Source organism: Podarcis vaucheri (assembly GCF_965113315.1).
Source record: "Podarcis vaucheri genome assembly, chromosome: 13".
Classification (NCBI taxonomy): Eukaryota; Metazoa; Chordata; class Lepidosauria; order Squamata; family Lacertidae; genus Podarcis; species Podarcis vaucheri.
In genome coordinates this window covers 36,655,689-36,681,805 of record NC_138751.1, presented here as the reverse complement: position 1 = coordinate 36,681,805, position 26,117 = coordinate 36,655,689, and the positions used below count along the sequence as shown (strand labels likewise).

Genomic DNA, 26,117 nt, shown 5'->3' with positions numbered 1-26,117 from the left:
TAATGGCGCCCACCCTGTGGAATGCCCTCCCACCAGATGTCAAAGGTAAAAACAACTACCAGACTTTTAGGAGACATCTGAAGGGATCCCTGTTTAGGGAAGTTTATAATGTTTGATGTTTTATTCTGTTTTAATATTCTCTTGGGAGCTGCCCAGAGTGACTGGGAAAACCCAGTCAAACAGGCAGGGGATAAATAATAATAATAAGTTGTTGTTGTTGTTGTTGTTGTTGTTGTTGTTGTTGTTGTTGTTGTTGTTGTTGTTGTTAATGAAATGTAAAATGAAGCATGGAAAGGGAAGAAGGGAAGTCATTGATATTTTAAGGATGTAAAATTGAGTATTTTAAATTGCAAAACATATAATTTAATAAGTGTGTGTGTGTGGACACTTTGTGTTTTTATATGCATATGGGAACCCTTGCGCATCTGCATAGCAGGAATTTTACTACCCCCATGTCTGAAAAGGGTTGTGTGTGCATCAGACTTCAGAGACAACACACCAATCTCTCTCTCTCTCTCTCTCTCTCTCTCTCTCTCTCTGCTTAGCACACTTGCTGTGTTGCCTAAAGGGGAAACCGCTTAGGTAGTATGCTTCAAAAATGGGTATTAGAATTACAGCAGTGGGAGGGGGGGTGACTCTGTGTGTGCGGCGAAGCAGAGATTTTCATTGATGAGTGGGCATGAAACGTTGGCAGCCGCAAGCGAAAAAGGCAAAGAAAGAGGATGGAGGGGGGGGGGCTGTTTCCTGTATTCTGTGACTGTGAGACACCATTACAAGCTCCCAGGCAGAGGAAGACTAAAAGGGAGCTTGAACTCCTTCTTTTTTGGGGGGGGCTGTCTCCTCACATTCTCCCACCCCATGGTAGCCATTGCAGTCCCTCTGCACGCCCAACCCAAAATCTGATGAATGCGACTAAATTCAAGCCCCCTGAATGATTGCATGCACTCAATAAGTGTTTTGTTCTCAGAGTTGCAAGAGTTTCTAAATCACGCTTTCTTTTGCCCTTTGAATTGTTGCAAGCAGCTCTGTGTGATCTCTCAGACAATGAGAATTCTGTGCCAGCGGAACACCAGATCCTGCAAGCTGGATACATTTTGTAAGTCAAGCCAGTTTCCATCAAAAGCTAGATAGGATTTCAGACAGGAGCAAGCTTAGAAAGGACCTTCACCTCCCACCATCGAAAGCTATGCCCAGTCTTGGCTGCATCACTTAAAATCTGATGTTGGTACATAATCACGTTGTTGTTTTTTGCCCCTGTACCAAAATTGCACCTAAAAACCAGAGGTGTTGATTCAGTTTCAACATCACCCCAAACCATGGTTTGCACTAACTATACTTTACAAACCACATGATAACTTGAACCTCAGAACATACAGAACATACTGTTGTTTCAAGCTACAGGCACCCCCTGAATTGCACAGGGGTTACATTCCATGTCATCATGTGTGATGGTTATGCCCTGTTACACACACACACACACACACACACACACTGTTGTTCTCCCTTTTCGGGCCACTCCCGGGTTGCTGTGATGTGTGCGTGCATGATCAAGCGTCAATTGGACATTCGTCAATTGGTCGTTGTCTGTATCTAGGCAAAGGTAAAGGGACCCCTGACCATTGGGTGCAGTCATGGCCGACTTTGGGGTTGTGGCGCTCATCTCGCTTTATTGGCCGAGGGAGCCGGCGTACAGCTTCCGGGACATGTGGCCAGCATGACTAAGCCGTTTCTGGCGAACCAGAGCAGCACACGGAAACACCTTTTACCTTCCCGCTGGAACAGTACCTATTTATCTACTTGCACTTTGACGTGCTTTCGAACTGCAAGGTTGGCAGGAGCAGGAACCGAGCAACGGGAGCTCACTCCATTGCGGGGATTCAAACCACTGACCTTCTGATCAGCAAGTCCTAGGCTCAGTGGTTTAACCCACAGTGCCACTGCCTTCAAATCCTATCAGTCCAGCTCTCCAAACTTTTTTACTTCATTCTATGGCTTGTCCATTCAAACATCTCACCAAACCATAGTTAACAGAAACCATTTCAAACCAGGGTTTCTGATTGTTGCAGTAATTTATGTATAGGTTGGGGGGGTTGCTTCTCCAGCAGAAATCATGCACATGCAGCCCATTACCAAAATCAGCACAATCACTTTTGTGACTTTTGTGATTTGTCCCCACAAAACACTTCATCACAGTTTCTTCCTGTCTATTCAAAGGGCCTTTGCTGCACGATACCAAATTTAACAATTCACTGATAAATGTATCTATGTACTGGCTCACAAGGAAAACTTCAGAAATTCAAATAGACATGTGAGCTCAGCTACTCAGCAGCCCCTCTGCCTGAGTGATAATCCCTGGCATCCTGATACCTGAGAGCCAGACAGGTAGCCATTCCAGAAATAACAAACCCAGATGAAGACAAAAGGGTGTGATTAACTTGGCTGGGAAACAGGAAAATGTAAATATCTCTTTTGTTACACTTGATGGGTGTTTGGTGGAGGGCAAGGAGAACCAGGGGGCAGGGTCCAGGATGCTCAGATTACTGCCACCAGACCTCCCCTTTCATGATGTAACCTTGATGTATGAGTGATGTAGTTTGGGGTGTGTGACATGGGGATTAGCAGCTAATAAAAGTTTGGGGGCTCTTTTGTTCAGGGCTTCCATCTTGTTCCACCTTGTGGCAGGTGGGAGTCCTGTCACGACAGTCTTCAATAAAGACCAAGCCTACTGGCTGCTGTTTTGCTCCAATTTTCCTGGTTGGTGTCCTTGCTTTTTGTCCAAGGGAGCCCTCGGATTTCTCCGTTAACATGATTATGGCTTGATTGCAAGCTATAGTCCAGTGTGATGTTAGAACTGAGCCACTGACCTCTAACTTTGATTCTGATGTCTAGCAACGTGCCCTTTACTAAAAACAACCTCTGGAGATGTTGCAAGCTCAGCTGCTTGGGTTTTTGGTTTTGTTTAGCATTCATTACAGTATGGGATGTAGTTTCTCCTCACAGCATCCCATCACACCTCACTGGTCCAGCAGCCTCTAACCAACCAGCCCATACAGGAGATCTACAAAGCAGGAACCTGATTCCGTATGCATTTGCTGGACGTTGCTGAAAAAAGCCTTGGTTCGGGTCTCTCAGAGCCAAATCAATTCACAGCTCAGGATGTTCTAATCTCGGCGCTGCGGGTGCAATTGTTCCCTGGTTACAATTAACAAAGGTCAAATAATCTACATGCATTTCTCACACCTCAGAATGCTCACAAGTATCAGTATCAGAGAGTTGCTTCTTCCACAGCCCTGCTGGGTTAGGAGCAGAATGAGTTTGATTTGGGGAGGGGTTCGGTTATTTGAACAGAAGCTTCTCTGTCTCCCTGGGGGTGGGATCGCCCTGGCAAAGGAACTATCACGGCTATTAATAACTTGATGAATAATTAATTGTGGGCCGCCGCCGTTTATCTTGGCCCTTTCATCTCTACATCCCCCCCCCTCTGAATACACTGAGTTTTGTTTTTTGTTTTTTGCATCTGATGGATATTCAGTCTCGTTCTCTTGTTTGTTTTTCACTGATGCATGGCTTCCCCAAAATCTTGCAGGAGTCTTCCTGGCTAGTCTTGGTTTGCAGAGGAAGAAAAAGCAGTCTGGGAAGTGGGGAAGTGAGGTGACAGATTAACCAGAAATTTGTTTGGGATAGGCTGTCCTGGTTTGCCATGAGTTTTGTTTCTTTGCTTTGTTTTGTTTTCGCTTGCATTGGCATGTGAAAATAAGTTGGCGGGTTTCTTGCAAAAAAAATCTGCACAAAGGGTTATTGTCTATCTGGAGAAAACACCCTTGCCTTAGCCTTACCCATGTGTACTCCATGATTCCTGCAGAGGGATGCGGGTGGCGCTGTGGTCTAAACCACTGAGCTTCTTGGGCTTGCCGATCAGAAGGTTGGCGGTTTGAATCCATGTGATGGTGTGAGCTCCCATTACTGTGTCCCAAGTCCTGCCAACCTAGCAGTTCAAAAGCACACCAGTGCGAGTAGATAAATAGGTACCGCTGTGGCGGGAAGGTAAATGGCTTTCTGTGCACTCTGGTTTCTATCACAGTGTTCCATTGCACCAGAGGTCATGCAGGCCACATGATCTGGAAAGCTGTCTGCAGACAAACACTGGCTCCCTTGGCTTGAAAGCGAGATGAGCGCCGCAACCTCATAGTCACCTTTGACTGGACTTAACCGCCAGGGGTCCTTTGACTTTACCTTCTTGCAGAGGGGCCACAGGTGCTGTGGTGGTTAGAGTACATACTGGACTAGGACCTGGGAAACTAGGGTTCAGATCCCCAATCAGCCATGAAGCTCACCAGCTTTCACAAGCTCTGAAGTCCGCAGGTAAGTGCAGCCTTCTGCTAGCTGCAGGAAGGCCCGGTGGGCTGAGGAATATTTAGGGGCCCCAACCATCACATCATTTGCCATCAGACCACACAGCAAATATATCTTCACTTGCACAAGATAGTCCATTAAATGAATGTAGCATTTGGATGCCGAATTTGGGAATGGGTGCCAGATTGGGTTTTGCTTGGTGCACACTGTAGCTTTTAGCACAAAGTATAGACCGGTCTGGTCTATTACCCTGTGAGATTGTCACAGGATAATGTGCGTTCTGTTCCTAATGTACTCAGCTGGAGCCAGTAGCCTTCAGAGAATTCAGAGACTCCCGGACCGAAAGTTTCATCTGCACAATAACGTCAGAGCATCTCTGCTTTGCCCACTGTTTGAAACAAGTTCAGTGAATTAATACCTCAGATAGCGGGGACTTACACCATTTCAATTTTTCTTTTTGTCTTTTGCATGCTTTTGGAATTTCCAATTGACAGTGAAGAGGGGGAATGGGGGCACGTATCGCTCCATTGGTGCATGTCTCATTCTGATGTTGAACTTGCTAGTGGGGCTCTGATGTCCTTTAGCACTATGAATGATTTCCTAGCATCTTAGCACCTTTGAACATTTAAAGCCAACATTTCTAGCGAACAGCGTTGAACTCAGACACCAGGTGCAGCATAGGTAAAGTTCTGAAAGACGACGCTTTGTTCTGGATCTTAGGCAAGCCAATAGAAAAATCATGGGGAAAGCTCAACAATTTTGAGGTCTCCTGGTTTTTACTTTTTGAAATATGGCAACCCTACTTTAAAAAGGTAAAGGGGCTCCTGACCATTAGGTCCAGTCGTGGCCGACTCTGGGGTTCTCATCTCGCTTTATTGGCAGAGGGAGCCGGCGTACAGCTTCTGGGTCATGTGGCCAGCATGACTAAGCCGCTTCTGGCACAGGGAAACACCATTTACCTTCCCGCTGGAGTGGTACCTATTTATCTACTTGCACTTTGATGTGCTTTCGAACTGCTAGGTTGGCAGGAGCAGGGACCGAGCAACGGCAGCTCACTCCATCGCAGGGACTTGAACCACCGACCTTCTGGTCGGCAAGTCCATGTTGTTCTTAAATTCCGCCCCTCATTGATGGTCCCTTATAGTTGCTTAAACAATGTTTTTCACATCATAACTCAATCATAATTTGGAGATTTAAATAGGCCTCCTATCCTCTACCTGCTTATTTGAAGATGTGGGGTTAGATGACTTTGAAAGGAGATGTGAGACAATGTTGATGGAGAACAAGAGACTGCTGGAAATGATGGCTGTCCTCTGCCTCCAGACTTAAAAGCCCTCACTGCTGTCCTGCTTGTAGGATTCCCAGAGGCAAAAAAGGTAAAGGTAAAGGACCCCTGGACAGTTAAGTCCAGTCAAAGGTGACTAGGGGGTTGCGGCACTCATCTCACGTTCAGGCTGAGGGAGCCAGAGTTTGTCCACAGACAGCTTTCCGGGTCGTGTGGCCAGCATGACTAAACCGCTTCCGGTGCAGTGAGACACCATGACGGAAACCAGAGCACATGGAAACGCCGTTTACCTTCCCACTGCAGTGGTACCTATTTATCTACTTGCACTGGCGTGCTTTCAAACTCCTAGATTGGAAGGAGCTGGGAAAGAGCAACGGGAGCTCAGTCCGCCACAGGGATTCAAACCGCCAACCTTCCAATCAGCAAGCCCAAGAATCTCAGTGGTTTAGACCACAGCGCCACCCGTGGGAAACAGGATGTGGGACTGAATAGGTCATCAGTCTGGTGCAGCAGCAGGGATCCATCCTCTTATGTAAGTTACCTCCAACAAAATTTAAAATGTGGGATATTCTGCTTCTTCTTTACTTTTCCACAATGTTTTCCGGGCGGGGGGCGGCATTGTTTCAATGTTTAGAAATTATTCTTTCTCTCCCCACACACATTGCTAGATCCTTACGACTTGCTTAACATATGCTGATGACGATTAATGTACAGATACAAATTCAGGACATATTTCAAAGGATCCTCTTTGCAAATTTCCATCTCTCTCTCTCTCTAGCTATCAGTATAGATATAGGCAGGGCTGGCCCAAGATATTTTGGCACCTGAAGCCAGCCGCAAAATGGTTCCTCCCTCCCCGCCAGTGGAGAAGGGGTGAGTGAAGATCTACATCAGGAACAAGGGCGAGGGGGTAAAAATCTACATCAGGGTCTGCTACCTTTGTGGATCCTGCTGTCCGAGGCGGCTGCCTCATCTTGCCTCATGGGAGGGCCAGCACTAGATAGAGAGATATAAAGGGAGAACATTTTAAAAGAAAGGGAGAAGGGCAGAAGGGGCAGGCAAAAGGCCTGGTGCTTCGGCTGCTATAGCCAGGGAATGTTTTGTTGTGCCCGGGTTCCTTCACAACACGGAGATCTCAGTTGCCACAACGAACCTAGAAGCAACCCCGTGCCTCTTCCGCTTCTTAAAATAATTACACTACTTTACTTTGCCTGGCACAGCTTGTGCAGAAAACTCCATGGAGATTTTCTTTTTTTTCATGCCTGTCCTCCGCGCAGATGGTTCGGGCGACGGATTGGGAACACTGTGTACTCTTACTTGGAGAACCTGGATGGTGGGTGATGCTGGGAGGGCATGTTTTTTTGTTGGCTGCAGATGCCAGCCATGAGGACTGTGGAAGCTCCCTTTGAAGCTTGGGGTGTCGGTTTTACGTAGCAGCGGTGGGAGACCTGTTGCACTCTGGGCATTGCTGGACTCATCAGCCCCAACCAGCATAGCCAAAGGTCGTGATTGATGGGAGCTGATGGGCGCTCTAGTCTAGCAGGGGATGCAGGTGGCGCTGTGGGTTAAACCACAGAGCCTAGGACTTGCCAATCAGAAGGTCGGTGGTTCGAATCCCCGCGATGGGGTGAGCTCCCGTTGCTCGGTCCCTGCTCCTGCCAACCTAGCAGTTGGAAAGCATGTCAAAGTGCAAATAGATAAATAGGTACCGCTCCGGCGGGAAGGTAAACGGCGTTTCTGTGCACTGCTCTGGTTCGCCAGAAGCGGCTTAGTAATGCTGGCCACCTGACCCGGAAGCTGTACGCCGGCTCCCTTGGCCAATAAAGCGAGATGAGCGCCGCAACCCCAGAGTTGGCCACGACTGGACCTAATGGTCAGGAGCCCCTTTACCTTTTTAAGGTAGGGTTGCCACGACTGGACCTAATGGTCAGGGGTCCCTTTACCTTTACTATATTCATGCATCTTATTAAACTTGATAATTTGCTTGCACTACATTTGTTTCTATCCAAGTGTATGTGGCATTTTGAATGCTTTAAAACCAACGGACCCACCCTTAGTTTGCTAAGCCTTAGGCCTCAAGCAATTCCCTTGCAGTGTTCTGGCGTCTCGTCGGCAATTATGCTACAGGGGTTTTTTTTGTTTCTCAGGTGGCATTTTTGATATTTTAAGACCACCGTTGCTGCAAGTTGGGCTTTAGCTTCTGTAAGTCACTTTAAAGTCCTCTTTGTGGAAAAGCAGCTTATGAATGCAAATCTAACATATTAAAGAATACATTACTGTATAGCATTTAATTTTGAAACCCAAATATCTACTATTAGTTTTTCATGTTCTCTCTCTCTCTCTCTCTCTCTCTCTCTCTCTCTCTCTCTCTCTCTCTCTCTCTGTGTGTGTGTGTGTGTGTGTATTTGTGTGTGTATTCCCCCAAATTTCATCTGAACTCTATTTAAAAATACAGTATAAAGAAGAATTGCTAAAAAGTCAAGGAGAGACTTTAGGGGAGACTGCCTATGACAACGCGGAATGTATACCCCTGCTCTTTATCAAATTGTATGGAAACCGATTATTACAAGACAGTAATAGCCAAGAGTTTGGCATTAAACCTCACCCCCTCCTCTTTTTCACAGCAACATATCATTGGTGGGTGGACAGATGAGTCAGAGCTGCTGACTCAGTGCTTTGATTCCAGCTTTTCTTCTTGCCCTGCGCTGAAGGGTATTTCCTCCTTTTTAAAAATAATAATAATAATAATATTGCTTTTTTAATAGAGAATCTAACAAAGAGAAAGAAAAACAAGAGAGGGTTGGAGCAAGGGGAAAGCAATACAGAAAGCAACACTGGTGTGGGGGTTAGGGCGTCAGACTAGGACCCGGGAGATCAGGGTTCGAATCCCCCGCTCAACCATGAAACGCACTGGGTGGTGACTGTTAAGTTGTGGGTGAACATATCAGACGACACAGCAATTCTTCAAACAGCTCTTGTTTATTCACAGGCCAGAACAGAACTAGGCTGAAGGGTTCAGCCAACCTGCTTATATAGAGCTCAACTACAAAGCAACAGTAACAACTTTCTGTAACTATCCAATCACTGAAAGTCACTTTCAATTCCTTATTTGCATATGTGGACCTGAGTGAAAACTATCTACAGTATCCCCCTGCTGGCCCAGGGTGAGAACTTCAGCACATAACAGTGACCTTGAGCCAGCCCCTCAGCCGAACCTACCCTACCCGGTTGTTGTGAGCAGTGCTTTTTTCTGGGGGGACGCAGGGGTACGCATACCCCTAAACATTTTGTTAAACTTTGTACTTTTGTCCATTTACTGTATTTATTTTCCCCGATTTGAACTATAAAATGATGATTTTCTTGAGTCAAAATGAGAGTACAGTGGTACCTCGGGTTACAAACACTTCAAGTTACAGACTCTGCTAACCCAGACATAGTACCTCGGGTTAAGAACTTTGCTTCAGGATGAGAACAAAAATCGCACGGCGGCAGTGGGAGGCCCCATTAGCTCGTGGTGCTTCAGGTTAAGAACAGTTTCAGGTTAAGAATGGACCTCCAGAACGAATTAAGTTCTTAACCCGAGGTACCACTATACCCCTCAACATTTTTAAAGAAAAAAAGCACTGGTTGTGAGGACGAAATGGGAAGGCAAGAGAATTAGGTAAGCCACCTTGAACTCCTTGGAAGAAAGGTGGGAGACAAATGTGAAGAAGAAGAAGAAGAAGAAGAAGAAGAAGAAGAAGAAGAAGAAGAAGAGGAGGAGAAGACCACAATAATTGTAAATGGACCCATTTTAAATGTATAAATCAGTACAAGGTGTCTGAATAGGTGTCCACAGAAGATTGCCATTGACAGGGGAAACGTTCAGATGTAGAAAGGGCAATGAAGTCTTCAGACTACTGCATTTTAGATGTTCGTTCTTCCAGGCTCAAGGGGATGGTAGGAGATGCACAACCCATCTTTGTTGCCCTGCATTAGTAGGAGAGGGATATAGTATAGCTGAAGGAGCATCTCCACCCCCATCGTTCAGCCCAGACACTGAGGTCCAGCTCCGAGGGCCTTCTGGCGGTTCCCTCACTGCGAGAAGTGAGGTTACAGGGAACCAGGCAGAGGGCCTTCTTGGTAGTGGCGCCCGCCCTGTGGAACGCCCTCCCATCAGATGTCAAGGACATAAAAATTATCTGACTTTTAGAAGACATCTGAAGGCAGCCCTGTTTAGGGAAGTTTTTAATGTGTGATGTTTTATCATGTTTTTAGTACAGTGGTACCTCAAGTTACATATGCTTCAGGTTACATACGCTTCAGGTTACAGACTCCGCTAACCCAGAAATAGTGCTTCGGGATGAGAACAGAAATTGTGCTCTGGCAGCGCGGCGGCAGCAGGAGGCCCCATTAGCTAAAGTGGTGCTTCAGGTTAAGAATAGTTTCAGGTTAAGAACGGACCTCCGGAACGAATTAAGTTCTTAACCCGAGGTACCACTGTATTCTGTTGGGAGCTGCCCAGAGTGGCTGAGGAAACCCAGTCAGATGGGTGGGGTATAAATAAATTGTTGTTGTTGTTATTTAATTGTACCCGGACACCTGTAAATATCAAGGATTCCAACAAGGCATAACCACTTCAGACCAAAAATAATATATGTCTCGCATCATAAGCCTCAATCAGGTATTTTTGATGTTAAACCTCCAGCACCTACCTACCTGTATTAAGTTGGTGCTTTCCTGGAAAGTCAATATGGGTCAATATTTCCTCCGTAAGGCCCTGCTAGAAATAGCCAGCTAGCTCTGCGGCAGAGGCAGGTATATTACAGGTAACAGCACCAGGTGGGCGGGTCCCCTTCCACGCAGCACCGTTCTATTCCAGGCCTGGATTAGCACACCTAAATCCTAACGTAAGGCTATTCTAAGAGCCTTGTGCCCAGGTATTTCCCCTCATGACCTACAAGCCCATGCGGAGGTTGAACTCACAGTCGGCTGCCACGGAGTCACCCACGTTTAGCAGCAGCACGCTGTCTGCACACTGCTGCACCGCCAGAGACGTCGTTGCGTGTGAGTGCGCAGGATGCAACAGGGGACTCCAGGCAGGGTGCAAAACTTTAAGGGGTGGTTCCTATCCAGCAAGCCTTTGAATTCATGATGCAGTTTGGGTGGCCTACTTTGCAGAGGACAAGCCAGAAGATAGCAGAGAGGTCATATGGTCATAGCCTTCCCTGCTAGTGAAAGATGTACAGACCCTCTGAGTGTCCCTATTTTCCAGGGATGTCTCTGATTTAGAGAAGCCGTCCCGGTTTCTGATTTGATCCCGGAATGTCCCACTTTTCCTTAAAGGTAAAGGGACCCCTGGCCATTAGGTCCAGTCATGGACGACTCTGGGGTTGAGGCGCTCATCTCGCTTTATTGGCCGAGGGAGCCGGCGTACAGCTTCCGGGTCATTTGGCCAGCATGACTAGGCCGCTTTTGGCGAACCAGAGCAGCGCACGGAAACACCATTTACCTTCCCGCCAGAGCAGTACCTATTTATCTACTTGTACTTAGATGTGCTTTCGAACTGCTAGGTTGGCAGGAGCAGGGACTGAGCAACAGGAGCTCACCCCGTCATGGGGATTCAAAACGCCGACCTTCTCATTGGCAAGCCCTAGGCTCTGTGGTTTAACCCACAGCGCCACCAGTGTCCCCCTTTTCCTTAGGATGTCCCTATTTTCATTGGAGAAATGTTGAAAGGTATGGAGTTATCTGACACACACACCCTGAGCCATCTGAAGGCAATCCCGTATGGGGAAGGTTGTTTAATATCTTATTGTGTTTTTATATATACAGTGGTACCTCGGGTTACGTATGCTTCAGGTTACATACGCTTCAGGTTACAGACTCTGCTAACCCAGAAATAGTACTTCGGGTTAAGAACTTTGCTTCAGGATGAGAACAGAAATCGTGCGGTGGCAGCACAGCGGCCCCATTAGCTAAAGTGGTACCTCAGGTTAAGAACAGTTTCAGGTTAAGAACAGACCTCCAGACCGAATTAAGTTCTTAAACCCAAGGTACCACTGTATTTGAAGCTGCCCAGAGTGGCTGGGGCAACCCAGTAAGATGTGTGGGGTATAAATAGTAAAATAATAATTATGTATTGAGACGTCCCTATTTTCATCGGAGAAATGTTGGCAGGGGGGGGGTTATGAGTGGTGTACAGTGGTACCTTGGGTTACATACGCTTCAGGTTACATACGCTTCAGGTTACAGACTCCGCTAACCCAGAAATATTGCTTCAGGTTAAGAACTTTGCTTTAGGGTAAGAACAGAAACCGTGCTCCAGCAGTGCAGCGGCAGCAGGAGGCCCCATCAGCTAAAGTGGTGCTTCAGGTTAAGAACAGTTTCAGGTTAAGAACAGACCTCCGGAACGAATTAAGTAATTAACCAGAGGTACCACTGTATTGTTTGTCTGTATTATTAAAATGGTTATGATGGTTTCTAATTTGCACATATATATTACTCAGATTTCATGCCTGCCTGTGTCCTTGTTCACATCTGAGCCACTAGGCTCTACTTATGCTCCTAGTCCTCAGTGAGGTGGAAATTGGGAAGGCACCCACCGTAGCTTTGAGAAATGGCAGTTCCTCCCTCTGTCACATGGAGTCTTTCCCCGTCATGTGTGTCTGCTGTGGCTTTGGGTGTTCAAGAAGCGGCGGCAGAGGGAGGAAGTGCCAGTGAAAGCATCTGCGGTTTGCATTTCCTCTTTCACATTTCCTGTGCAATGTGTGCAGCAGGGGCTTGCGATACATGAGTTCCACCCACCTGGGGGTTTTCTTGCATGGCAATCGCATTGTCACTCTTTTGGGTTTTTTGCGGAATTTTGAGCAGACCTTTATGTAAGAAGAGAAACATACAGTAGTGGGAAATGGCGGGAAGGAGAGAAGGGCTGGCCAGCAGGAAGGGATGTGAGGCACACCAGGGGAATATACAGTGGTACCTTGGTTTAAGAACAGCCCTGTTTACGAACGATTCGGTTTACGGACTCAGCAAAACCGGAAGTAGTGTACCAGTTTGCGAACTTTACCTCGGTCTAAGAATGGAATCCGAACAGTGGAAGGGCACTGGCAGCGGGAGGCCTCATTAGGGAAAGCGCGCCTCGGTTTAAGAATGGTTTCGGTTTAAGAACAGACTTCCGGAATGGATTAAGTTTGTAAACTGAGGTACTACTGTAACCAGAGGCCATGTGGCAGAGGGGGAAATTACGCAAGTGGCCGAACCTACAGGTTCTGTGCCTTTCCCATTTCCACATCACTTTCGTCCCCAGTCTCAAGGCAGCTGGTACTTATGAATCAGTAATTTAGAAGCAAGTGCCTCTGAGCATGCGCAGAGTGCCTTCCACTTCACTGCAAAGAAACCGCCACTTCCAAAAGCATCCTGGAAAGGGAGAGAGGTGTGAACATTCAGGCCCCTCTGAGCTTTGAGAGCTATAGAAGAAGGAGTCCTAACCACCTCCCCAATCAAGCAGAGCCTTTCCCTCAAAGAATTCTGGGAACTGTGGTTTACCCTTCACGGGGTTACTATTCCCAGCGACCCTTAGCAAACTACAGCGCCCAGAATTCTTTGGGGTTGGGGGGAGTTGGAGGAATGTGCTTTGTGCTTTAAAGGTGTAGGCAGCCAAAATAACTGGCTCCAGCTCGTGTGTATGGAGAAAACTGATGCGTCCTCCTCCGCTCTCGTTGGAGAATCTGCAGCAGCTGATAAGACTGACTGCAAAAGAGGAAACGGGAAAGAAGGCTGCTTTGCGCACACCTCAAAAAAGGGGGGAAAGACGCAGGAAACCGCGTAGTCTGGGAGGCAAGCTTTGCTCAGGCATTTTCCCGCAGGGTCCTTGCGCCCTCAGCATCTCTGCGTAGCCTCGGGGGTGATGGGCGCTTCTGTGGCTGACCGGGGGCTCGCTTGCTTGTTTGCTTGTTTGCTTTGGCCACGCTGCACAATCCCCGTGCTGTTGGGGATCAATATTTTCCCAACAAGAAGCTACGACCCATATCCCCAGAGCTTGCTTCACGAGCTGAAGGGAAGCTGCTGCATGCATCAGTTTTCTTCAGCTCGTGAGGAAACGGTGCAAACTTGGGGTGCACTGTGATCCTTAGGAGCAAACCATTAATAACCCTTCCCCTCTCTTCATAAACAGGCTCTTGTACACTGGGGGTTGCGTACACACCATATATCTAAAGTCCCCCTCCAAAGAAGCATGGGAACTATAGTTTCAGGGTGCTGGGAATTGTAGTTCTGTGGGGGGGGTAAACTAAAGTTCCCAGGATTCTTCGCAGGGGTTTGTGTAGGTTGATTTAAATGTATGGAGTATACTTGCTCTGCTTGTGACGGCAGCCTGCTTCCACACATGGCTGGCTTTCACTTGAGGACCACAACTTTCCCCAAAGCTCCATTTGTTTGGGACTACAACCTCCATCAGCCCCAGCCAGCACGTGCTGATCCCAGGGGCTGATGGGAGTTGTAGTTCCATTTTGGAGGGCACCCAGGATGGGAAAAGACTGGGCGATGGATATAAACTACAGAAAAGTCGACTGAGGTTCAACAGTCGGGAGGTGGGAGTCACTAAAATCAGCGCAGTCATAGGGGAATCTGCCAAGAGAAGTTGCAGTACAGAACAACAAACCCCTGTGTTGCAACAAACCCCTGTGAACAGTGGTTACATATCCACATGACCACTGCTCCTTGTGCATTTTTCTAATCTATGGGTTGTGCCAGTGGCGTAGCGTGGGTTGTCAGCACCCGGGGCAAGGCAAGTAATTTGTGCCCCCTAACCCGTGGATTTGCACCCCCTAACTTGTGGATTTGCGCCCCCTAACCCTAACCCCCAGATGTTGCGCCCGGTGCGGCCGGCCCCCCCTGCACCCCCCACGCTACGCCACTGGGTTGTGCTGAAGAAGATTCCAGCGAAACAGTCTGTTGTTATTCACCTACTACTTCGGCACCATGAACTCCTAAAAAAAGTTTTACCGCTTAGCCCGCAGCATAGCATCTATTACTTTGTTCCAACCATAGATTTATTATACTTCTGCGGACTTTCAAAGATTGACAGACGTGTGTTCAGTTGATTTCAAATGTATTAGAGAATTTACAAGTGCACACATTTTGTTTTTGTTACTAAATCATGTATGTTATGCAATAAGAGTTACAGTGATATCTAGTATACTGGTCTGCGTGTTGCTTGTATTGTTTGTTGTGTTGAGAGAAGTTGCAGAACAGCTGCCCTTGGAAGTTCCTAAAGGGGGAATGGATTGCAACATATATTTACAAATTTACTTGTTGGTGAACGGCAACCTAATGGATGTATCTACCCTCAGTGGGAAACTTGGCTCTGCTGCTCCTTAATACAGTGGTGCCCAGCAAGACGAATGCCTCGCAAGACGGAAAACTCGCAAGACGAAAGAGTTTTCCATTTTGGAGGTGCTTCGCAAAACGAATCTCCTATGGGCTTGCTTCACAAGACGAGAATGTCTTGCGAGTTCCTGCGGGTTTTTTCCCCTCCCCCCCCTTTTCTAAGCCGCTAAGACGCTTATCAGCTGATCCGATCAGCAGATAAGCCACTAAAAGCCGCTAAAAGCCACTAATAGCGCTAATCCGCTAATCCATCAATGGGCTTGCTTCGCAAGACGAAAAAACCGCTAGACGAAGAGAATCACAGAACGGATTCTTTTCGTCTTGTGAGGCACCACTGTATGTGAAAAGGCCGTGAAATGGAAAGGATGCCTGATTGGTTGTATCCAATAATACTCAGAGGAGACCCATGGAAATGAAAGGACCTAACAAACGTAGGTCCGTTAATTTTAATAGGTATTTTTCTAAGCAGAACATAGGTACGGCCCACTGGCGAGGATCTTCTAGCATATTCTCCAAGACATTTGACAGATAATGCTGATTTTGCTGTCGATGCATTGCATGTTTTTCTTGCTGTTTTACTGGACTGGGTCACTGGATTTATTTATTTTTTAATCACGACATATTGCTCCTTTGGATTTGCAATGCTTTATGCCAGGCATAGGCAAACTCGGCCCTCCAGATGTTTTGGTATTACAACTCCCATCATCCCTAGCTAACAGTGGTCAGGGATGGTGGGACTTGTAGTCCCAAAAACATCTGGACGGCTGAGTTTGCCTATGCCTGCTTTATGCTCTTAAATTTGTCTAAGTCGCTTGGAAGCACCGTACGTGGCAAGTGACTTATAAACCGAAAAATTAAATTAAATTAAAAGATCAGGCACTCAGTTTAAAAGTGCTGCCTTCCCCATTCTCTACTGCATTGTGATTCATAAAGCACACACTTCAGATTGAAGTAGAGGCTTTCAACATCAAATGTAGGGAAGTAAGGCTGTAGCTAGGAGGTGGCGAAGTGGGGCCCCGCCAGGGGCACAGGCGAGGAAGGGGCACAAAATTGGCTTAAAATATGTTCATAAATATGTCTATAAAAGGTTTTAAACAGAGGGTGAATTGAATGGGTGGAGGCTGGGGGGTTGGAGGAGAGGCGGAAAGAAGAGCTGATTTGGCTGTGGCTAGGGGGCACAATCCCCTTCATGGATCACTGCCTTGCCATAGCGAAGGGGCTTGAATAACTCAGGGAAGCTATGAGCTATGCCGTGCAGGGCCACCCAAGATGGACAGGTCATAGTGGAGAGTTTTGACCAAATGTGATCCACCTGGAGCAGGAACCAGCAAGCCACTTCAGTATCCCTGCCAAGAAAACTCCATGGACAAAGACAACACAATGACAAACCTAGACAGCATCTTAAAAAGCAGAGACATCACCTTGCTGACAAAGGTCCGTATAGTTAAACCTATGGTTTTCCCAGTAGTGATGTATGGAAGTGAGAGCTGGACCATAAAGAAGGCTGATCGCCAAAGAATTGATGCTTTTGAATTCTGGTGCTGGAGGAGACTCTTGAGAGTCCCATGGACTGCAAGAAGATCAAACCTATCCATTCTTAAGGAAATCAGCCCTGAGTGCTCACTGGAAGGACAGATCCTGAAGCTGAGGCTCCAATACTTTGGCCACCTCATGAGAAGAGAAGACTCCCTGGAAAAGACCCTGATGTTGGGAAAGATGGAGGGCACAAGGAGAAGGGGACGACAGAGGACGGGATGGTTGAACAGTGTTCTCGAAGCTACAAACATGAATCTGACCAAACTGCGGGAGGCAGTGGAAGACAGGAGTGCCTGGCATGCTCTGGTCCATGGGGTCACAAAGAGTCGGACACGACTAAATGACTAAACAACAAAAGGAGGCGCAATCTGGATGGTTCTGCCAGGGGCGCAAGATCACCCAGCTACGGCTCTGTGGGAGTCATAGCTCAGCGGCTGAGCATCCGATTTGCACGCAGAAGGTCTTAGGTTCAACCCCCCTGGCATCTCCAGGTAGCGCTACCTGAAACCTTGGAGGGCTGCTGCCAGCCACTACTGAGCTAGATGGACCAATGGTCTGTCTCAGTATAAGTCATCGTCAAATGCTCCCATCAGTCTGTTGGAGCTGTGTTTAGTGTGGAAGCATCTATGCCAGTATAGAACATCAGACTACAGCAGGGAAGACAGAGCATAGAAATCCAAACCTAGTTGCTGCTGGATCTGCCAGTTCTCCTGAGAGTCAGCCCAGGCTGGGACAATTCTCTAGGAGCTGAAGAAATGTCCCAGATCAAAATATGGAGGCAGCGAAGCAATATGCAGGGACCTATGCACAGCTGCCCTTGTTGCAAAGGAGTCTGGGATAGCTGCCACAACACTTGCACACGGCGTGAGTGGTTCGCACCCAGGCAAGCAGGAATTGCTCAAGGTAACTGGAACGCACTGTGTGAGCACTAGAGATCTTAGAATCATAGAATCATAGAGTTGGAAGAGGCCACAAGGGCCATCGAGTCCAACCCCCTGCCAAGCAGGAAACACCATCAGAGCACTCCTGACATATGGTTGTCAAGCCTCTGTTTAAAGACCTCCAAAGTAGGAGACTCCACCACACTCCTTGGCAGCAAATTCCACTGTCAAACAGCTCTTACTGTCAGGAAGTTCTTCCGAATGTTTAGGTGGAATCTTCTTTCTTGTAGTTTGGATCCATTGCTCCGTGTCCGCTTCTCTGGAGCAGCAGAAAACAACCTTTCTCCCTCCTCTATGTGACATCCTTTTATATATTTGAACGTGGCTATCATATCACCCCTTAACCTCCTCTTCTCCAGGCTAAACATGCCCAGCTCCCTTAGCCGTTCCTCATAAGGCATCGTTTCCAGGCCTTTGACCATTTTGGTTGCCCTCCTCTGGACACGTTCCAGTTTGTCAGTGTCCTTCTTGAACTGTGGTGCCCAGAACTGGACACAGTACTCCAGGTGAGGTCTGACCAGAGCAGAATACAGTGGCACTATTACTTCCCTTGATCTAGATGCTATACTCCTATTGATGCAGCCCAGAATTGCATTGGCTTTTTTAGCTGCCGCGTCACACTGTTGGCTCATGTCAAGTTTGTGGTCAACCAAGACTCCTAGATCCTTTTCACATGTACTGCTCTCAAGCCAGGTGTCACCCATCTTGTATTTGTGCCTCTCATTATCTTATATTATAAGATCTTATATTACGTGACCACATGCAGTGCCAGATTTACGTATAAGCTAAACAAGCTGTAGCTTAGGGCCCTACTCTCTTGCCCCCCCCCTCAAAAAAAAAGAGGAAAAAAAGCACTGGATGTACATTTCTAAAATATAAGATAAAAAACAAATCAAATAAAACCTACATACAGCAACAGTGTTTTGTGTTGCGTAGGCTCCTATGATGTAAGTAATGGGCCTGCCTGCTAGCCTGCTCCCTAAAATACCACTGGTTTGCTCCTTTCTATATATAGGGTGCCTACATTCTGCATGGACTAGTTGCATGGCAATGTGTGCAAATGGCTTTAGATACCTATGAGGTCCATAAATTACCATAGAGCATATATTCAACACAAAAAACAGCAACAATTTGTTGTCCACAAAGGACAGCTGGACATATAATGGGCCCCATTACCTTCAGTAGCTTAGGGCCTCATCAAACCTCAGTCCAGCCCAGACCACATGCATACAATAATGGGGTTTGCTTTTTGTTTGTTTGTTTTTCTTAAAAAGGTAATTGTCCATGAGATAACTAGAGGCTATTTCAAAAGAAACACTCGCCATATAGAGGCCACTTGAAGCTGGCTTCATGGCACCATGCTGTGAACAATTTCAGATTTATCAGTCAATGCTCAACGTGTTTATTTATATTTTTTTTAAAAAAATACTTCTTTGCTGCAACTGCATAGAAACATTTATTACCAAAGCATTGGACAAAAATTATATATATATATGCATTAAAAACTACACAAAAGCCAAAATCACAGTGGCAGAAACAATTTTCCATTGTGTGTTTGTGTTTTTTTGTGGTTTGTTTTTTGGTTTTGGTTTTTTGCCATTTTGCAGGGGATGGTAGTCCCTTAATAAAACCCACAAACTGTACTGCCAAGCCCCCTTGCTGCCCTAAGCTGCCCACAGCCTACCTCACAGGGGGGCTGTGAGAATGAACAAGTAAACGGCACTGTCAATCAGCATTGCTATTGATAATGGGTTGCCCATGATCCATTGATAATGGATTGCCCATGATAAACATACAGCAGTTAAAAACTGGGATCAACTCAGTTTGCCACTGTCCAAACAAGCTAGCTAAAGGTAAAGGTAAAGGGACGCCTGACCATTAGGTCCACTTCTGACCGACTCTGGGGTTGCGGCGCTCATCTCACTTTATTGGCTGAGGGAGCCGGCGTACAGCTTCCGGGTCATGTGGCCAGCATGACTAAGCCGCTTCTGGCGAACCAGAGCAGCGCACGGAAACACCGTTTACCTACCCGTGGGAGTGGTACCTATTTATCTACTTGCACTTTGACATGCTTTCAAACTGCTAGGTTGGCAGGAACAAGGACCAAGCAATGGGAGCTCACCCCGTCACGGGGATTCGAACTGCCAACCTTCTGATCGGCAAGTCCTAGGCTCTGTGGTTTAACGCACAGCTAGCTACATTGGCCTACATTTTGGAGTAGGACAATACATAGCAAACTCTGTTAGAGGAGCTGGTGATTTCAGCAGTGTTAGAAACTGAGATATGAAAAAGCTAGGAGGTAAATGGCACCTTAAGCCTAGGGTTATGGGCACAACAACGGAATGTCTGGGCGCACTTTTTTATACGTATATAAGAACACAAAGCTGAAAAATGAATGAACCGCAGCTAAAATGTTATGTTCATTTTTCATATGGTCTGGTCCTTCCCCTGCCCACCCTCCTAATATTCTTAAGAGGGTCTCTTCTCTAGTTTTCAGAGAGTAGCTGGAAGTGGGGAGGCAGAAAAATGTCCTCCTTTCCTTCCTCTCTGCAGTTTTCATCCAAAATCTTAGGCCCGGTACTACGTCCAGTGCTCAAAAACTGCTCGCACTAATGAAATTTCCTGTCGCAAAATGCGCCTAGAACGGGAGTTTCGAAAACTGGGCTTTAGGTCCTTTCAAGACGTTGTATAGAATCTAAATTTTCATTTACGCTAGTTAGAATAGATGTCTTATGAATGGAGGTCCTCAGTACAAATCATTTTCTCACTAGTTGAGGCACATTATATATTTATATTTTCGTTTGCTTTTTTTAAAAAAGCACCTAGTTAAGCAGTTGCATATTTGCAATAATGGGGAGAAGAGTTGGCCCATGAGAATTACCCCCCCCCCCATATCCCATGGTGAAGCACTACCGTTATATTAGGCCCAGCTAAAAATTCACCAAACAATAGCGAGCCAGCCTCCTTCTAATTCTGTGACATTTCCAGTTAGGCCTCCTAAAGGTCCCCATTCCATTCCAGCGGCTTTTGCAACACCGCCAAAGATCCCGGGGCGCGCTCTCCTCTCCGAGGGATCTGTCCCGTGCGCCCCCCCCAACAATCTGCAGCCGGATCCCTGGGTTACACGTCCCCAACTGCGCGCTAGGGATCAAGGTGGCAAATCTCTCCGGCCGCGCTTGATCCTATTTCGGAGCAAGTGCAGGGCGCGCGTTGCTTTACGCATTTTAGCGCAAAAACGCGCGGAAGAAGGGGATGGATTGCGTCGCTTGCTGTTATTTCTTTTAATAATCCGTCGGCCGGGGAGGGGGCGGGGAAGGGATAGGATGGCCGTGCCTGCCTCCCTCCCTGTTGCAACGGGGTGGATGAGTTCAGTGGGTTTTTCTCTCTTTCAATGGCGAGGGAGGCGGAGGGCGGCGCGGACGCGCAGGGGGAGGAGGAAGAAGAGCGCGTCGCTGGCTGCCGTTTAGCTTCCTTTCCTGCCACAGCAGAAAAAAGGGGGGTGGACAAGGCGCGCGAGAGAGGGGTGAGAATCTGATCTCTTTAAGACCCAGCGGGAATTTTCTCTCGGGTTTGCCCCCCCTCCCTTCTCTCTCTCCCCTCCTCTCTTCCCCCAACCTTATCATTATTATATTTTTAATTTATTTTTTTTAGGAGCGACAGGCTGCGCCGTTCGCAGAAGCGCCGGGTCTCCACCACCATCGGGCTGCAAAGACTGAGAGAGCGACCAGAAACAAGAGGAGGAGGAAGAAGAGGAAGAGAGGGAGGCAAAGGGATGAAGGGGAGGCGTAACGCATCCGAGCAGCCGGGAACAGTGGGCCTGAGCTGATCCGAGCCTGAAGGGTCGCGCTTCCCTGTAACCATCGGTAAGGAAAAGAAGCCTCTCTTTTTTTGGAAACGTTCTCTCCTCCGCCCCCGCTGACCACATTTCCCTGACACAATGAACGCCGTGTTGTAGGAGGAAGAAGGAGAAGCGTGCTTTAGCCCCCCCCTTCCCCTCCATCCCTTGTTTCTCGCGATGTGAATCCGCTGCCGCAGCTCGTCTGGGAAGAGGCAGCTCGGAGGGGGAATCGGAGGAAGGGTGGGCGCGTGGAAAGAGGACCAAACGTGGGGCTATGTGGTGTCCAGGACACCCGAAGATTCGCTGAACCATGATGAAGACTGAGCCCCAGAATAGTCCTGGTGGCAGTAGCAGCAGCAGTGGCAGCGGTGGCGGCGGCAACAACGGCAGCGGCGGAGGAGGGAGCCTACGGAGTGCCTCGCCTCACCGGAATGCCTACGAAGCTGGCATCCAGGCCTTGAAAGCCACCAAGGATGCCCTTGGCAACGCCGAGAGCGAGGAGGCCAAGAAAGCCCGGAACAAGAAGTATGGCTCCAATGTCCACCGGATCAAGAACATGTTCCTGCAGATGGGGACGGCGGGCCCCGCCGGGGAGGGCGCCATTGACCTGGCCAAGATGAAGGAGAAGCCCGTGCGGCTGTCCTTGCCCCGGGCCAGCAGCCTGAACGAAAACGTGGACCACAGCGCCCTTCTGAAGCTGGGCACCAGCGTGTCCGAGAGGGTGAGCCGCTTCGACTCCAAGACGGACAAGCCGCTCTCCAAGCTGCAGGAGACGAGGAAGATCTTTGAGAGGAGCCTGCAGGAGAAGGAGACCAGCAACAAGCTTCTGCTGAGGAAGGAGAGGGCCGGGTTCCAGGACAGGAAGCTGGACGTGGTGGTGAGGTTCAACGGCAGCACGGAGTCCTTGGACAAGCTGGACACTGAGGCCGTGTCGCCCACCGTAAGCCAGCTCAGTGCCGTCTTTGAGAAGGCCGACTTGAGGAACAACCTCCACAAGGCCCCTGGGAAAGTCGGGCCCCTCAACTCCAAGATTGTCCCCAAGAGGCCCAGGGTTTTCCTCCAGGCCCCAGAAGGGGCCAAAGCGGAAGGGAGAAGTAGTAGTAGTAGTAGCAGCGATGGGCCTACTGCTCTCCAGGCGAGAGGCAGGCTGCCCGAGGCTGACAAGAGCCAGGCCAAACTTCCTGCCGGTGGAGGGACAACGGCGAAGCCGGGGGATGGCAACGCGGGAGGTCTGCGTCCCCAGAAGGTCCAGGAGGTGCGCAAGATCAAGCCCGTAGAAGTGGAGGAGAGCGGGGACTCGGAGCAGGAGTTTGAGGCGGCCGAGGTGGCTGTGGAGGCGGCAATTGCCGAAGAGCGCAGCAAAGCCGCTTCCAAAGGCCTTGGTGAGGCGAACCGGGCAGAGGTGATCCAGGCCGAGGTCACGGTCCACGCCGCCTTGGAGAACGGCCGGCCGGGTGGCGAGAGGCACCTGGAGACGCCAGACCCTCTGGCGGACGCTTTCGGCGAGGAAGGGGCCAAGGCGGAAGGGCCAGAGGAGAATGACTTGTGCGACGAGTCGAAGAGAGAGGACTTCTCCGAGGCTGACCTGGTGGACATCAGTGCCTACAGCGGGCTGGGGGAGGATTCGGGAGGGAGCGGGCTGGATGAAGACGAAGACGCCGATGGACTGTACGCGCCGGAATCCAGCTGCATGGAGATCGCCGGGCTGTCGGAAGAGGAGGAGGCTGCCCCCAACCGCAAGATCCATTTCAGCACTGCTCCCATCCAGGTAGGCCAAGCCATGAGATGTTCTGAGCAGGTAGGACGTACAACTGGGCTTGGCAAGGCTCAGCTGTTCTTGGGTCTGGGAAGTCCGTCGGCTGCTGGGGGTCACTGTCAGTGAGTTTTCCGAGCTAGAATCTTCAAATCATTTTAGAGTTGGAAGGAACCAAGAGAATGATCTCGTCCAATGCCCTGCAGTGCAGGAATATTTTGTCCAATGTGGGGTTCAAACCCACGACCCTGAGATTAAGGGTCTCATGCTCTACCAACTGAGCTACCCCTCAGTTTGGCCTCTCTGGGTTTGGCCTAGTTCTCACATGTAGCTTATGAGGTGGGGAAGGGCCACAGCTCAGGGATAGTGTATCTACTTTGCACGCAAGAGGTCTCAGGTGCAGCCCGTGACATTGACAGGTGGGAGAGACCCCTGCCTGAAATCCTGGGGGGCTGCTGCCAGTCAGTGTAGACAATACTGAGGAAGATGGTCAGAGGTCTCACCCAGTGTAAGGCAGCTTTCTGAGTCCCTGTATCTCGATTGTAATTCCACAAAGGCTGCAAGCCGAGTTTGCTTGATGGGGTGGCTGCTCCATCCAAAAATTACCTTGTGTTTGATAAATATGTTCCCTGTACATGCCATACCAAGGAGAAGGCATGAAGCTCCACCTTCTTCCTGATCAGCTAGATTTCTACATGAAAGGAAAGGCGTGTAAATAGACATGCACTTGTTTGTGTGGAGCTGCACAAACCTGCCACCTGGATTGGCCCAGTCATGGCACAGACTCCCACAACCCACTGGCCTGTTGGGGAGGACCAGGCCTAAAGATGGGCTTTCTCCCCACACCAACCCTCTCCTCAGGAAGATTTCCAATGAGAAGGCCTTGGTATCGAAAAGCCTATAGCAAACGATTACTTGAGGACTACAGACCGACAGGAAAGGGGTTGTGTGTTCCCCTTTTGCATATATGTGTTTTTATTTTGAACTTTGGGAGCTCTGGAAACACCGGAGGGAAGGTTCCGTTCAAGAACAGCAAAGCAAAACTCTCATCCTAAGGGGCAGGAAAAAAAGGGGTCTGGTTGCTGCTTTTAACAGGGCTGGCCTCTCTCTGAGGCAGATCCACAGGACTCCAGACTATCTGTGCAAAGGTGGTTTTAGGACCAATAGGCCAGACAGTATCATGGCAGAGAGTGACAGTATTTTGGAGTGCCCCTGCCCCTACTCTCACTCAATCCCCCCCTTTTCCCCTTTCCATTGTAGAATCCTAGGGGGGGGGGAGAGAGAGAGTATTTGTGTAGGGTGGAAAATCAGGGAATGGGTGGGGTTGAAGGAGACCGTTCCCTAGCCTGAGATTTCGGCAGACAGGGAGATGCTGCTGAGGGGACTTGATATTGCAAAGCAGTCTGGGGGTGGAAGAGGGAGAAACCATTCTCCATCCCTTCCCCCCTTTTTTTTTCAAAACCACTGCTTTTATGGAACGCTCAGGGCGAGGGAGGGATTATTAATGAACCCGTTTCTGTCTGGCTGCTGGTAGTAAAGGGGATAACACATTGGATGTGAAATCTCTGTTTCTCACACTCCATCCCACCTCGGCTGGGGGCTGCATGTTTCTGGAAGAAGGAGGGAGAGGGGAGGGGAGGGGGGGAGAGATGTCACCGACACAAATTCAGGGAGATGGCTCACCGCCATCTGTTCCTTTCCAGCCCTCCTGCCGCCCCAATGCCCCTTATTCCCTCTCAGAGTTGCTATCGATTGGCTACCTTTCCGCTCTTCAACACCTTGCAAGGATCAAAGGCGTACTGGCCATAATTCCTAAGCAGCCAGGTTTTGTTCCCCTGCAAAAGGCCAGCTTTGCCAGGGGTGAATCTGGAGGCAGGAAGACTCTCTAGTTTTCACTAGATGAGGGAAATAAATGGCAGCTCTCCTGTTCTGCTGGGGACTGGGGCCCACAGGGAGAAGGGCAATCAATAACCAGAGCCTTGTCCAGGGGTGTGGTAAGGCGAGGCAAATCAGGACCACGGACAGCTCCCACTAGGCCCTGCGTGCTGAGCTTGGGGAGATGTTGTCTCAGCAGAAGGCTTAGGGTCATCTGAAGCCTTTGAAAGGCCAGCAGGGTTTGACTTTCCAGTAGCTCTGCCCCCCCTGTTCTGACCCCAGAGAGCTACTGGCAATATTTAAAGGGCCTGTAGCCTATTCTTCGGTCACAGGAGATTCTGCATGGTGATCATCTTCATATGCAAGAGCCACATCTTCAGGCCTGGTCAGTGTAGAAGGGGCTGTTGCTGAAGGGTCTCCCCTCCAGTGGGTTGACATGTCTGTCATCCGAATCAGATCCATGTTCAGGCCAGCACTGGGAACCTGAGGCAGGGGGACATGACAGCCCTCTGGCGGGTGCCCATGGGGTCACAGACCTGGACAGAAGGAGATGGTCAATCAGGCCAACGTTTTCAGGTTCTGAGATAGGATTCAACATAGATCATTAACTCAGGTTGCCCATGATATCTCCACTTAATGGTTGGTGTGTTGTAATGGTTAGTGGGTTGCAGCCGGGCCAGCAAGACCCTGGTTGAAATCCTTGTTTGGCTGCAAAGCTTCCTGGGTCTGCCCCCCATCTCTCAGCCTAACCCACCTCGCCAGGTTGTCGTGAAGATAAAGGGGGAGAAACACAGGTCGTTTTGGGTTCTTTGGGTAGTTGGGACAAAAAAGGAATACGTCTGGAGAGAGATTAGAACGTGGGAACATGGGTGAATGTCCCACGAGCAGATGGCAGGGGCAAAGAAGCAGTGTTCAAAATTTACCAAATGCCAGGTGTGAGTCCGGTTGTGACTATGTAGAGTTTTCTGGGTGCCAGGCTAGCAACCACAGTTTAGGAAACCTCTGCCTTGGTCCAAAGTTAATACCAATTCCGTCCCCCCTGTGTGTGATTCTCCTTCTTGCATTCTGGGACAAGTGAACCATTGCCAGAATAAGCTACAGCCCATCAATGTTGTCGAGATCATAGCATCGTGGAATTGTAGCATTGGAAGGGAACCCTAGGGCCAT

General features: G+C 48.7%; 1 protein-coding gene across 3 annotated transcripts in view; it reads left to right on the top strand.

Annotated features, from left to right (window-relative positions):
* Window positions 1-20,763: 20,763 nt before the first annotated feature.
* Window positions 20,764-26,117, top strand: part of PPP1R9B (protein phosphatase 1 regulatory subunit 9B) — a 78,990-nt gene continuing 73,636 nt past the window's right edge. The window contains exons 1-2 of one of the 3 annotated variants that reach the window (XM_082194352.1): window positions 20,764-20,850; window positions 21,136-23,090. In XM_082194352.1, the coding sequence (XP_082050478.1) occupies window positions 21,633-23,090 (1,458 nt within the window). In that variant the 5' untranslated portion in view covers window positions 20,764-20,850; window positions 21,136-21,632. Of the gene's footprint in view, window positions 20,851-20,896; window positions 21,008-21,055; window positions 23,091-26,117 lie in introns of those variants that run through there. The other 2 variants (XM_082194351.1, XM_082194350.1) reach the window with 2 other exon arrangements.